General features: G+C 42.0%; 1 protein-coding gene across 1 annotated transcript in view; it reads right to left on the bottom strand.

The window, feature by feature from the left end:
• Positions 1 to 15,462, bottom strand: part of LOC142397585 (endothelial PAS domain-containing protein 1-like) — a 70,397-nt gene that overhangs the window by 38,380 nt on the left and 16,555 nt on the right. Inside the window, exon 2 of the mRNA XM_075481058.1 lies at positions 3,109 to 3,299. Coding sequence (XP_075337173.1) covers positions 3,109 to 3,299 — 191 coding nt within the window. The remainder of the gene's footprint in view (positions 1 to 3,108; positions 3,300 to 15,462) is intronic.

Genomic DNA, 15,462 nt, shown 5'->3' with positions numbered 1-15,462 from the left:
CGCTCACCCCAGGGTTTGTATTCTGACCTGGGCACTTCCAGCAGAAACTGATCTGCTGACCTCAGAGCTCTACCAGGACTGTTAAAAGCTCAGATAAATACGACGGGGCGAGGCCGTTAAGAGCTTTAAAAACAAACATTAAAAGTTTAAAATCAGTTCTATAAAGGACAGGAAGCCAATGGAGGGAGTTATCCCACTTTATTATTAACTGTTATCCCAAAATTAGCACTTTGAGATTTTATTGTAAATGTAAAGTGCGTTATAATTAAAATGTATTATTATTATTATTATTATTATAATAATAGTTAAGAACAGGAGTGATGTGAACTTTTTAAACTTTACACAAATTAACTTGATTAATGGGTTCACGGCACTAAAAGGACTTTTAGGAATTACAGAAATAAACTTTCAGGTCTTTTTGATTCCTTCCCCCTGTATTCTTTACATATTTCAGCTGATTTACTGCAACCGACTGAGAGTCCTTCAGCCGCTGAAGGAATAAAGAAATGATTAATTCCTCGTTTCACTATGGAGAACAAATAAATAAAAAAAATGATGGGAAGCAGCGATCGCTGTTGTTTAAGGAAGCGTCGCCTGTATGCATCACCGTTTCCTCTGCACACAATGCACAGCAGTTCATTAAAACAGAAATAGAACAGCAAAAGGTTGCATAAGAGCAGACTGATGGCGGTAGCCTGTGTAAAGATAACTTATATAAATCAGAAATGCTTTCCTGTTCAACTGACATTTTATTATTATAACAGACTGTTGAGCTGCCCGTTATTGTTCAGCTCTCCTTCCTAAACAGCACTTACTGTATAAAGTGTATATAATCAGCAGAGATGGGGACTCGAGTCACTGTGACTTGGACTCGAGTCGACTCAAGTCGCTGTTTTAATGACTTGTGACTTGACAAACAATAAAAGACTTGAGACTCGACGGTTTCTGCTTTCTGTCCTTGGCCTTTCAACGCTGAGATTTCCCCAGACTCCCTGAATCTTTTCACATTATTCTGCTCTATGGGTGTTTTGCATTGAGAAATAGTCAGTGGGGTTACATGGTACTGAAAGGACCAGATTATTGGCTAAATTACAATCAGACTGAGTTATTAAGTGCATGTATACACCTTAATCTGACTAAGAATTGGATTGGATTAAGACCCTGAGATAACTGGGTTGAAAGACACTCTAAACCTGCTTGTAGACGCTGAAGCACGTGGTGAATTAGACTTTGCGTTCTGAGCATGCTCCAGATGTTTTCCCGGGGTCGTGACCCGGAAGTCACAGGAGACGATATTCCTGTTGTTGTCGCCGTCAGAAAGAAACAAACAACACGATGGAGAATGCTCCATTGGGCATCGAGTTTGTGCAACAAGCAGCTCATCACAGACCAAATGTAGAGGGACGTAGCTTCATCTTGCTCTGCGTTCTCCATCTTTCTCCAATGCCTGAGTTTGTTGTTGTTGTTGGTGGTGAAGAGGTCAACAGGAAGTGGCTCTATTAGCAATAGTTGGAATGGGTACAGCGCCACCTATCATACCGGGGTATGACACGCTTTGTGCCTCTGATCCCATTTATTCACCGCCATATATCCAAGGAGAATTACCCTTGCTCAACTCATTCTTATTGTAATTTAGCCAATTATCCGATCCTTTCAGTGCCATGTGACCCCACGGAGTGTTTTTGAAGCGTTTAGATGATTCTCTGACACAGTTTGGGACAAAGTGCTGAGCCACGACTCATCCCTGCTTGGAAGGACTAACTCTTTGGTGGATACTCCTTTTATGCCTAAACCTGCCACCTTTATGTGTTCCTCTGTCTCCCTCCCAACCGGGCTTTTTAATGTGTTGATGGTATGATTATAAATAAAGCTCCAAATCTGAAGCTTGAGTTTCAAAACTTAATCACATTTTAACTCCTGATTTTATCTATTGTTCTTCTTTCTTTCTTTTTTGTTTAAAATTTAAAATGTAGTTGTAAAGCACTTTGAATCGCCTTGTTGTTGAATTGTGCCGTACATGGGCGTCGCACTCGTGGGGGATGGGGGTGTTTCGACACCTCCACTTTTACAGCAAGATGATTTCACCTTTTTGAATTTTCAATGACCAAATAAAGTTTTAACAAATCATAAAATGTGTTTTAACGACTCTGTACCCTCTTTAGAGTAATTCTATCCAGATTTGAGCAGTCTAACTATTGTAGTTTCCATACAGGACCTAGTTTAGGGTGATCAAAATGCAAAAAAAATGCAGCGAAATGGCCCTGTTCTGCATTTTTACAAATCAGAAAAAGGTTTCACAAATCCCAAACAAGATTTTAATAAGTCTATAGCCTCTTTAGAATAATTCCATCCAGATTTGAGCAGTGTAACTATTGTAGTTTCCATACAGGACCAAGTTCAGGGTGATCAAAATGCAAAAAAATGCAGTGAAATGCCCCTTTATGCCGATCCATTTAATTCGCGAATCGGATGCCAACTTCAGCGTGGTGTCTATGGGCTTGATGTGGCGCTCATGTGCCACCCCCACATTTAAAATCACTGCTCCACCCCTGGTGCTGCACAAATAAGCCTGCATTGCCCACCAACGTGCTTCTACGGCGTAAAATTTCCCAAAATGAAAACTCAGATTTGACCGCGAATGAAGCACGAGGAAGTTTGATGTTCTTCAGGTGTGGAGGACTGAACATTTCTTTGCTCTCAGCCTCCTCTCCGGTGTTAACCAAACACACAAACACCCTGCTGAGGGAAAATAAACACTTCTTTACAAACTGCAGCGTCGAGCACCGATGTTAGAATTCTGTTTTTTTTCCCTACCTCTGATCTCATTTGGAGAGGAGGAGGAACAATGGATCCGCTGCTTTGTGGAGCTTCCTCAGCCTCTAATTTTAACTAAGACAAGAGGAAGAAGGAGAGGTGGTCCGCTCGTACCTTCCCACTGAACTGGACAATAGGTCACGCATACCAGCGCCCGCACACAAACCTGTGATCTGCGCTAACGTGTCGGAGAACGAGCTGTGGGAACATTTGCATTTTCCCCCTTTCTGCATGACATTTCCACCTCCCTGACTGCAGCGTGCAGCGTTTCTGTGCGTGTCAGAGTGCTCGTACCTGTGGTGAGCAGCTTGCGTGTGCGCAGGAAGCTGATGGCCAGCCTCATGATGGAGGCCTTGTCCAGGTGAGAGCTGACGTTGTGGGCCAGAGGCAGCTGGTGCGCCAGCTCGTAGAACACCTCCGTCTCTTTGCTGCGCCTGCAGCGCGCCGCGTCCCGGGACTTCTCCTTGCGCCGCTCCGAGCTGCTCCTGCACCACAAACACAACAAAACCGTTACACCCTCCGTTCGTTCCAGGGTTTCCCTGGAAATCAATTTGCTGAGATCGACCCGTTTGGTTCATTTTTGGTTCAAATCTAGGCTAAAAACCTACTTATTTAGGATTGCTTTTAATACCCAGGAGTATGATGACACTTTTATCTTATTTTATCTTGTTGTATTTTATTGCTTTCACTGTTCTTTTATTGTTTTTACTTCTTCTTCTCTTTATTTATTACCTGCTGTAAAGCACTTTGGTATATCGAAAGGATCGTCTGTAAAGGGCTGTATAAATAAAATACATTTATCGAGCAGGTTTTTGTTGATTATGCTTTAGATTCTTTCACTTTTCATCAATAATCTGGTATGAATGCACTCACTGTCTTCCCAGATCCCCGTTACACATCGCTGCAGGCAGACTGCACAGTAAAAACTGACCCTTATATGTGATTCGACAAGCTCCACATGCAACAGAGGGTCATTTGCTGGTTAAAACACAGCATCCACCAGCCTAAACGCAGGGTAACAGCTCTTTTTAACGCATACTTTATGGAAATAGCAACCTTTTCACTCCACAACAGAATATTTCGGACGGATACTGAGACAGAACCCAGACTTTAAACTCCAGTTTAAATCTTTCACACCTACTTTTATATATTTCAGTCACAGATCATTTAATGCGCCTGCTGTGTTTGAGCTGCATCTTACAAACTGCTGAGCACTCTTTCATCAGCACATGGAACCTTGGATCAAATACATTTCAGTCAATCGACTACGGTTTACCTGCAGATCCAAAGCTGAGTCAGATTGTCAGAATAAATGTGGCTCTGGTGCCGGGGCACCATTTAAACTGCCCATCGGTCAGATTCCACGCTGAGATCTGGCAGTGAGAGCAGCGCACATGTCCACCATCACTGCTCATGAGGTTAAAAACCATCAGAACTAACTTTATGAGAAGGTTATTCAGTTTTTAATGAAAGGGGGGTAAAAAATGGGTACAAACCTTTGCCAGAAATACATATAAACACATATAAACAGGGGCAGACTGGGGAGAAAACCATCGGTAAACTAACTCGTTATCTCGAGAAAACCATCAGAAAAAAGTTTATACGTGCCACGTCCGCGCTGGCCTTCCGTAGTAATAGTTATTTGTCACTTACATGTAGTTTTTCAAGGGTTGACTTAGAAACATTCATAGTTCGGCTACTTTTGGAGTGCATAATGTTTGATTGTTGATGATCGTTGATGCGAATAAAAACTGCTTTAGCTGATGAAACCTGTTGTCGTCAACCTTGCCACTGGTCACCACTTTGTAAATAATCCGGGGTCCCTTAATAAATAAAAGGGAATCAGAGCTCTTTGTTGCCTCCGTTCCCCTGTTTTTATGATGCGATTCCACCCTGACCTGCAAAGAGCCTTAGTTCAGCATGATAACGGCCATTTATCTGTGCATTTCCACGTTCTTTCCTCCAGCTTTTCATCTGGCTGTGAAGCCAGTCGGCCTCTGAGCTGCAGGGGATCTCCCGTCTCACACGAAGCAGGAAGTCTGAACAGGCTGAAGCTGGTGTGGTTTGGCAGCTTTGAGTCGCACGCAACGCTTCCAGTGCGATGGAAAGAGTAACCACATGCACAGGTACAATAGAAGAGCCAGAAATAGAAGGACTTTTAACCAGATAAGATAGTTTCTCATGACACAAAGCCGTTTTCCCCCCACTGAGGCGTGTCATCACTTCTATCAGGTTAATCTGGAGCTCACGACGTGTTGGTGCTGGTGAAATGATACACTCCAACGATTACCCTGAAGGCATTTTAATCCTTTTATTCTACTTCATTCAACCCTTTTTATATCATCAGTTCAATGATAACAAAAACACAATAAATACAACGTGATTATCTGAATAAAGAGAGAAGATGAGAGACAACTCAAAGTTTATCCGTGTTTGCAGCTTTGATAAAAAGTTGCCTCATTTTCCATCAGCCCCTATTTTTATTCTAATCAACTCAACAGATAATACTGAAAAAAAACCACCCTGCTGCATCGGTTTGTTTGCATATTTAGCTCCATCTGAACTTTGGAAACAGGAGGACACTTGGTCTACGCCACCTCAGGGAAACCAGGGCGCTTTGGCTGCTTAGAGACTGCAGAGCCGGGTGGTTACTTCAGTTTCCTCGGCTTGATTAGGCAGCTGTTTGAGGGCAGATTTGGGCTGCAGCTGTAACGTCTGTATTCTAACGAATCCGAAGCTTTTCCAAGGATCCGCTCCCTTTTCTGGCTCTGCCTTCTGAAATCAGTCGGATTTGATTTGAAAACTCAAACAGACGAAAAATGGCCAAAAGTTCAACCTCTGATCCTAGCGAGCAGCAACCGTCCATATTTAGGAGTCTGGCCTCATCTGGCCTCTGTCATGTGCTCCTGTTACAACACATTTAAAGCCTTTATCCAGAGTGTACAGCGTGTTTCTGGGGAAGCCGGGTGCAGAAATGATCCGAATGAGCCTCAGAAAGCAGGCTGAGGTGCCCATGCAAGCATGCGACTCATAACTAATAACGCCATCATAAACATAACGTCACCTACAGCACATCCTGCTGGGTTTGCACCGCGTTATCATTCCCAGACAAGCAGCGACCTGTGTGCAAGCAGGAGAAGCCGGAGCTCCCTGCAGCCTGAACGCAGCACAACTGAATCCTTTAGTCCTCAGAAGCTTGTAAAGTGACGACATGCACACAGAAATGCACCGAGACTTTACATGTGGGGTCTTGATAAAAGGCCAAAAGTCCGATTACCAGTTTATAAACTGCACTCAGAGGACAAATCTGTTGCATTTCAGCCCAAACAGAGGACATCTTGAAGGGATAGTTCGCCTCTTTTGACATGAAGCTGTATGACATTCCATATTAGCAATATCGCTTATGAACATTTTCTTACCCCCTGCTGCGTCCTGTGAGTCGAGTTCCAGCTGAGTTTTGGTGTTGACGAAAGTAGTCCGGCTAGTTGGCTGGGGTTTGAATAAAGCGTTTTGCTTCTCAAAACAATATGCGTTCAAAAGAGTAATACATTTGCATCACAAAATGGTTCTCCAGGAAAAAGTCAGACCTCACAATCGCTTGGCGCTATTTTCTCTCCCTTCGTATCACTGCCTGCTGCCGCCTGCCGACAGCCGCACCTGTTACTGTGTTTGCTGCTCGGTCTGCACTTCGGTCTGCATGGTCTACACAGCAGGCAGTGATACGAAGGGAGAGAAAATAGGGCCAAGCGTTTGTGAGGTCTGCACGGTGTTTGGCTGTGGGATGCTCAGTCAGATTAGGATCTGGAAATGCTGACTTATGGCCTCAAGCTCTTTGTTGTGTCCTTCAGAAGCTTCGAGGCGGCCTGCGGGCAGATGCTGCTGCCCTTTAGCTCGTTCTGTATGTCAGCTGTCGAGTTGACTGACCCAACATGATGGAGTGTAAAGGCTCGTTGCTCGTTTGAGGTGTCAAAACAAATATGTTTGATGGCTTTTTTAAAGTCAAAGAAGCCTGAACATTTGTGTATTTTGTTAGGGAATACATCTCTTTGCTGTGGACTTTGTGGCAGAAATGTTGGCTACAAAATCAAGATACAACCTCTTTAATATCGTGGCTGATCCGTGCATTTTCTAGAATACTTTCACCCTAAAATGAGGTGATAAAATTGACTGTTTTGATGAGGAAACCACACGGAGCTCTGATGAAAACAAACAGACTAAAATCATCCATCCAACCAATGTGGTTACAATGCATGAAATATATATTAAAATCCCTCCGGCAGGGATCCAGACCCGCAGACACAACACAACCCAACATGCAAACACACAGTAGGGAGAAGACAGCACACAGTTAACAGGAAAGGCCGAGCAGCCTCATCTTATCTTATCGTGTCCCATCGTCTCTCTGCTCGTCTCTCTGAGGTTTAAACTCATTAACCCCGAACCCTCGTTACTGCTGAGCCAGCACGCTGACAGCAGACAGCTACTGGCTGGGGCCGCGCTATCAAGTCAACTGGAAGGGCCCATTTCAACCAGCTCCTGGATGTGAGTGTGCACGTGTGTGTGCACGTGTGTGTGCACGTGTGTGTGCATGTGTGTGTGCATTTCCACGCTTTGATTGTCTGGGCCCATTGTTGCTGCAGCCGACTATTTCAGGATACCAAACAATGGGAGTCGCAGCGCTTCACCAGGGCACCGAGTCTTCTGATGTACTGGCTGACCCTGCACACACTTCAGCTCACTAACACACACGCTAGAGGTCAAAGGTCACTACAAAGTGCACTTAGGTGCAGCTTAAAAATGTACATCTTCCCTCCTTTCCTCCTGTCATCGCATCTTTCTATTCTCCATCCAGACCTCAACGAAAGAAGGCAAAGCATGAAGAAACTCTGCTTTTACACGATCAATGTGCAAATGTGATGGAATAGAAACATGTCAGCTACATTATCATGTCCTTAAAGGGATAGTTCGCCTCTTTTGACATGAAGCTGTATGACATCCCATATTAGCAATATTATTTCTGAACATTTTCTTACCCCCTGCTGCGTCCTTGTCAATGCTGCCATATGTGGTGCCATATCCCTGGTGCAAAACAGCAATAAACATGAAATAAAATATATATATATAAAGTAGGAGGTAAAGAAAAAAGAAAAAATTTTAAAAGAATACATATACAAGCTAAAAGATTTATAAAAACAGCAGTGGCCTTGTTTTGGCGTTGACTAAAGTAGTCCGGCTAGTTTGCCTAGGGTTTAAAAAATAAAGCGTTTTGCTTCTCAAAACAATATGCGTTCAAAAGAGTAATACATTTGCATCACAAAATCGTTCTCCAGGAAAAAGTCAGACCTCACAATGGCTTGGAACTATTTTCTCTCCCTTCGTATCACTGCCTGCTGTGTAGACCGTGCAGACCGAAGTGCAGACCGAGCAGCCCCCTGCTTCCAAGCAAACACCGTAACACTCGAGGATCAACCACTCAGAGGACGAGACACAACAGTCTGGCTGCAGAGGGGACAGAGTTCATGTGATCCAACCATGTGGAAAACACTGTACTGAGCTCAGCCAATTACAGTCAGACGCTCTGCTCTGCTCAGCCCAACGGGAGCTGGATGCTGCACACTAAAGGCTCGGAAAAGAATTAAACTTCTGCAAACAGATGTGAGGAAACAGATGTGATGCTTTAAATCGTTTCAGGCTAAATGTGACCGCTTCACACGCACGATTACAAAGTATTTAGGACACAAAAATGTTATTATCACACATTCTGCAAGTTGGAATAAAAGTATCTCCTAAAGATTTGGTTCATTTAAACAAATGAAATCAAGATTAAAGTAGAAATGTGAAATTGAATAAACAGTTTTAGCCTCAGAGGGCTCGTAATGTTATAATAACTCTGATCTTACGACACATGAAGGCTCATTCACGAACATTTATCAGATAGAAAACAGGGTGAAAATAAGCGTAAAGAGAGATTATTTTACCTCTGATTATTTATACTATAAATGTTGTTGTGGCCATTTATGTTTGTAAATCATAAATTCTATCAATTTAGTTTTCTTTAGGCAGTTAGGATATACTTTAGTTAGTTTGGAATCAAAATCTGTAATTAATTTTTATATTTGAAATCATTTAGATTATTTTGGTAACTTTTAGACCCACCCATTAATTAGAGAGATTAAGAACACACCTGGGGGGGGCGTGTTGGAGGAGCTTTTTGTTTGTCAGATGTCCGCTGTGAAGACGGGAGGTTTTGGTAAAAAATATTTTTTTTTACCACTTTTTGAGCTTGTAGAATCAGATTAAGTTAGCTTTCGTTTTTGATCTAAATTGTAGGAGATTTTTTTAGTTATTGTTTTGTTCATAGTTTTTGTTGGAAATAAACTACATATATTTTTTAAACAATCAAGTCGGAAGTGCAAGAATCAAACCACCTGCTGCCACCCACGGCCTTTCTATGTGCATTTTGTCCACAGAGCAAAACTTTTATCATTTAATCCATATTCATTTGAGAAAATAAACTGTAAAATCAGAAAATATGACAAACAGGACAGTAGCACTGGGCCAGAGTTTGAAGCCCATCAGTCAAACACGAGGACGCTTTCAGAAAGAAGTTCACGGAGTGCAGTAAAGTTTATTCTGACCATTGTTTGCTGCTGAAATTGTTGTTCTTGGCACATTTGGTGCGGGTGGATGGAAGCTTATGGAGGGCTTTCATTTACACCATTATAGTGCACCCAAAGGACCAAACCAAACTCCTGCCCTCGGCTCTGATTGGCAGAGAGAAGCCGCCTCTTTTCTTTTAGAGATGGAGCAGCAGTCGGTGAGACGACCACAAGAAGAAAAATCAGGGCCAATAATCAGCCACGTTTAAACCACCGACAGATAGAATTTATATTAAAACAACAACACTTTTTACGCAGCCTCCAAACTCCCCAGATGGGATATAAAAAAAAATTTAAAAAAAGCATTAAATGTATCGATACAATGACGTTTTTATATCAGAAATATCACAATCATCCCAACATGTGTAAAAATACCAGGATGAATTTCACAAAACATGCTCCAGGTTTCACACCAAAAGCAGCAAACGTTTTAAATTTGGGCTCAAAACTGCAAAAACAAGCCGATTGGATAAATTCCTGTTACCGGTAGCAACGCATTTAGCCTCCGTGCTCAGAAGCAGGACAGGGAAAAACACCTCCTTCACCTGTGTTGGGTAACCAGGCCCATCACATGAAAGGATGACATCATTTGGCATCCAGCTTGGACAGCCGAGATAATCAGGCTGTAGACATAAAAAAAATCTCACTGACGGTGAAAATCAATCAATTTCAGAGAGTTGGTGATCCTGAACTATCAGCTGTTTAACTATAGAACTAGTAGAGGCATAATCTTGTTTAGGTGACCAATGCACTGCAGGTATGTTTGGCTGTCAGAGGTGGGGAGTAACGAGTTACATTTACTTAAGTATGTTTTTGAAAACATTATACTTCTAGGAGCAGTTTTAAATCCCTATACTTTTTACTTTTACTTGAGTAGATGTGTGCAGAAGAAACTGTCCTCTCACTCCGCTACATTAGGCTACAATGAGCTGGTTACTTCTCTTCTTACCTCTTTGGTATTCTACGCCTCATTATTTTTATCCCCCCGCGTACGCCTCATTTTAATGTTTTATTCTGACAGAGAGAGAGACTTCCGCCAAAGGCTCTACCACCTGACTGTGTTTCACCAATCAGACGTAGCCGTGCAGTCTGGTCACGTGACCATACTCAATCTCAGCGGCGGGACGGGTTAGCTTTACAGTTTACAGTCGTAGCAAACAAACAAAGAAACAGATGAAAAATGTCAGAATCAACGGTGGGAAATGAAGACGCAGACGAGGCCTCATACTGAAAGCATGTTTACCTTACAAAGAGTGAGAAACAGCAGCTACATTATGTGTCTTCTGTGTCAACCAAAACAAACGCACATTTCAGCAGAAACTCAACATCTAACTTGAGGAAACATGTAGCGGTAAGTTTCCTAAATTCGTTTTTTTTCCCCATGGATAGGTGAATGTTTGTTTTTTAGGTTACATATGGGTTACATATGTTTTAAACATTTCCTAAGTCTCTCTTATTTTTTATTGAAGGTTTTGAATTTACCTGGATTATTTTAATTTAAGATAATATGTAATGAATTAATTTAATTTATTTTATCAATTAGATGAACTCTAATTTGCCTAAAGTTGATTATTTAGTATTTTTGTCTGTCTGATTGAATGCTTGTGTTAACAAATAAATCAGACGTTACTCAACAGTTACTCAGTACTTGAGTAGTTTTTTCACCAAGAACTTTTTTACTCTTACTCGAGTAATTATTTGGATAACTACTTTTTACTTTTACTTGAGTCATATTATTTTGAAGTAACAGTACTTTTACTTGAGTACAATTTTTGGCTACTCAACCCACCACTGGTTGTTTGGGTATAATATCAGTTTAGTGCCTAAACCTAACTGAGTGGAAATAAAAAGCAGGTGGTTCTCAGCTTTTTTTTAAATCCTGCAACCAGTTTTTGGCTACTCTACCCACCTCTGTTGGCTGTTAACAGTCAGTCATACGCAGCGCTGCCAGTACTGAGCTTCGGTCTCTTATGCAGCTCATTGACGCAGCATCTCGACTGGAGCCAGTTTGAGATATGTGAGCGGGAAACAGCAGCAGCCCTTGTGATGATTAAAAAGGTCTCAGCAGCTCCAAACTCTCTACTGGCACGGCCCCCATCATCTGTGCTCGGGCCACATTTCAAACATACCACGACCCCAACATACCACATGTTTCTGCCCCTTCAGCCTGACACACCAAACATGCAATCACGACACAACAACACGCAGTGAGGTCACAGCAGAGGGGGGGTGAGCAACAAGTCTTCACTCGGAGGTTTCACTGTGAAAGCTGAACGCACGCCAACACAAAAAGCCCAAAAAGCAGACTCTCAGCGCAGTCATGCAGCATGAAAACATCCCAGCACTGACTTCTGTTTTTACCAGACAATGATATAAAAGCACAGATAACATTCTCTGTTCTGCCTCAGTTCTCTGGCACATGATGATGCTTTTAGACCTGTGAGAATAGCAACCGCAGCCGGGACAATGCGGGCCGCCGGCTATTTTCATCGTCCTGCACTCACGCGAGCATTAACGGGGAGCTCGAAACCTGCCAAGACAGCTGTGTTTGTGCACAAAAAGGATTCTTTGTACTTCTTACTGAAGGTCTCAGAGACAGGTTGAAGTATTTTTTAAAAAAAAGAAAAAGTTGGAAAGACATGCAGAGTGAGACAGGTAGAAAACAAATAGCAGGCATTCTGAAACCTCGGTGAGAGAAGTCAGGCCGTCACTCTAAACCACAGCTGGTCACATGTGTCCGTGTAACACACACACAGCCCGGCTCGCACGAAACGGTGGTGAGGCACTGGCGAAACACTGGCGAAACACTCGGGAAACACTAGCGAAACACTGGGGAAACACTCGTGAAACACTGGCGAAACACTCGTGAAACACTGGCAAAACACTCGTGAAACACTGGCGAAACACTCGTGAAACACTGGCGAAACACTCGTGAAACACTGGCAAAACACTCGTGAAACACTGGCGAAACACTCGTGAAACACTGGCGAAACACTGGCAAAACACTCGTGAAACACTGGCAAAACACTCGTGAAACACTGGCAAAACACTCGTAAAACACTGGGGAAACACTCGTGAAACACTCGTGAAACACTGACGAAACACTGGGGAAACACTGGCAAAACACTCGTGAAACACTGGCAAAACACTGGGGAAACACTCGTGAAACACTGGCGAAACACTGGGGAAACACTCGTGAAACACTGACGAAACACTGGGGAAATACTGGCAAAACACTCGTGAAACACTGGCAAAACACTGGGGAAACACTCGTGAAACACTGACGAAACACTGGGGAAACACTGGCAAAACACTCGTGAAACACTGGCAAAACACTGGGGAAACACTCGTGAAACACTGGCGAAACACTGGGGAAACACTCGTGAAACACTCGTGAAACACTGGCAAAACACTGGGGAAACACTGGCGAAACACTGGCGAAACACTGGCGAAACACTGGGGAAACACTGGGGAAACACTGGGGAAACACTCGGGAAACACTCGGGAAACACTGGCGAAACACTGGCGAAACACTGGCGAAACACTGGCGAAACACTGGCGAAACACTGGCGAAACACTGGCGAAACACTGGCGAAACTGTGGCTCCACATGATGCTGAATGATTAAAGCAGTTTGAAACAAAACGAGCAACAGACGCAGTAAATAAACTGGAGCTTTCCACAGTCAGCTGCCTTTAACTGGGATTCTCCCACAGGAAAACCGCTTAAAACGGGCACAAAAAAAAATAAATCATCATTACGTCTGTGGCCGTTTCTCTTACATCTGCTGGGCGTTTGCGGTTTTTTCCACAGATGACTTGCAGGCACTTCTCACCACTCGGCCAATAAAGGAGATTTGTAGCATGTGGGAGATGTTGCCACAGGATTTATTTCAAGGCGAGCTTTGCTGTTTAAAAGTATCCACAAGACACACACTTAACAGGACTCATAAAACTGGAAATTATTTCCTTCTATAACTACTTATTCTCAAAAAAGTATATATATTCAGTATATATATATTATTATAAGTGAACATTGTCAGCAGAGTAATTAAATATCATTAGATGAAGTAGAATCTTTAGGATATAATCTTCTGCTGCGATGCATCTGGTCAGACTGTGGCTGGATGATAACACATCAGGTTTTCCATCGGCTGGAGCTATGGGGTCTTCAGGTGTTAGTTCAAACTTTACTGCTGTGATTATCCTAAACCTTCAGCTGCAGCTGCGGGACATCAATGCAAACTTCCTGCACATTTGGTCCTTTAAACATCACCAGCTCAGAGAGCCTTTTCCATCTTTTCCTGAGTGGATATTAAAAGCCTTTAAAGTGACATCGAGCAGATAGAAACCATCTTCGTAACCCCCTCATCTAACCCTCCATTTGTTGAAATCACCATTAAACATGTTAAAGTCCCCTCCAGGGCCAGAGTACTCAGAATATTTCTTAAGGATTTGTTTTTATTACAGCTTGTGTGTCATCAAGAGTAATAAATCAGCACCGGGCCTCCCAGCCGGTTGCTTCAGACTGAAACAATGCAGCCGAGCTAAGATGGTGTGAGAGCAGCACTCCCCTCTTTTTCCCTTTTACTGCACACCCTTCAACTATTTCACTCACTTTCCTCACCGCGTGTGTGATTAACTCGTCCGTCAATGGCGGCAACCAGAGCCTCAGGGGATGCATGTGCACATATGCTCACACGCAGCGTCCCCGACGCTCACAAATAACAGCGTAAAAGCTGCCTAAACCTCAACAAAGACGACGCGCGAGATGTGCTCTCGGACACATTGTGTCTACGAGCCCTGCAAAAGAAACCTGCATTGGGTTATAACTGTGTTAAAACTGTGTTAATAACTGTGTCAATAACTGTTAATAACTGTGTTAATAACTGCGTTAATAACGTTAACAACTGTGTTAGTCACTGTGTTTATAACTGTGTTAATCAATGTTTTGATAACTGTTAATAACCGTGTTATAACTGTGTTAAAACTGTGTTAATAACTGTGTCAATAACTGTTAATAACTGTGTTAATCACTGCATTAATAACATTAATAACTGTGTTAATCACTGTGTTTATAACTGTGTTAATCAGTGTTTTGATAACTGTTAATAAAATGTTAATAACTGTGTTATAACTGTGTTAATAACTGTTAATCACTGCGTTAATCACTGCATTAATAACATTAATAACTGTGTTAATAACTGTGTTGATAACTGTGTCGATAACTGCGTTAATAACGTTAACAACTGTGTTAGTCCCTGTGTGTATAACTGTGTTAATCAATGTTTTGATAACTGTTAATAACCGTCCTAATAACCGTGTTATAACTGTGTTAATAACTGTGTAAATAACTGTTAATCACTGCGTTAATCACTGCATTAATAACATTAATAACTGTGTTAATCACTGTGTTTATAACTGTGTTAATCAATGTTTTGATAACTGTTAATAACCGTCTTAATAACCGTGTTATAACTGTGTTAATAACTGTGTAAATAACTGTTAATCACTGCGTTAATCACTGCATTAATAACATTAATAACTGTGTTAATCACTGTGTTTATAACTGTGTTAATCAATGTTTTGATAACTGTTAATAAAATGTTAATAACTGTTAATAAAATGTTAATAACTGTGTGTCTGCATGCTAACATGATCAGGATGTTGGAGGACAGCTCATTCACAGGTAAACTGTTACATGACACAGAAATAATAAGATCTTATGGAACATGTAACCGAGGGACACACACGTCAGGTTTTAACACCACGTGACTCCATACAGTACAGTGGAAACCGCTTATAGTGATCACGTTGGTCCAGAGCCAATTTGAACACTATAAGCGGTTGATTACTAAAACCGAAGTTGTATTACAGTACAGGTATTTCACTTATTTTTTTATGCAGAATATCATCTAAATGCCATTTGTATAGTTTTTCAATGAGAAAAATTAAATGAAACGGATAGCTTCAGCATTTACTGAATTTTAT

Source organism: Odontesthes bonariensis, chromosome 2 (assembly GCF_027942865.1).
Source record: "Odontesthes bonariensis isolate fOdoBon6 chromosome 2, fOdoBon6.hap1, whole genome shotgun sequence".
NCBI classification, from domain to species: domain Eukaryota; kingdom Metazoa; phylum Chordata; class Actinopteri; order Atheriniformes; family Atherinopsidae; genus Odontesthes; species Odontesthes bonariensis.
The sequence above is the reverse complement of the archived record's forward strand: the minus strand, read 5'-3'. Positions and strand labels throughout refer to the sequence as shown.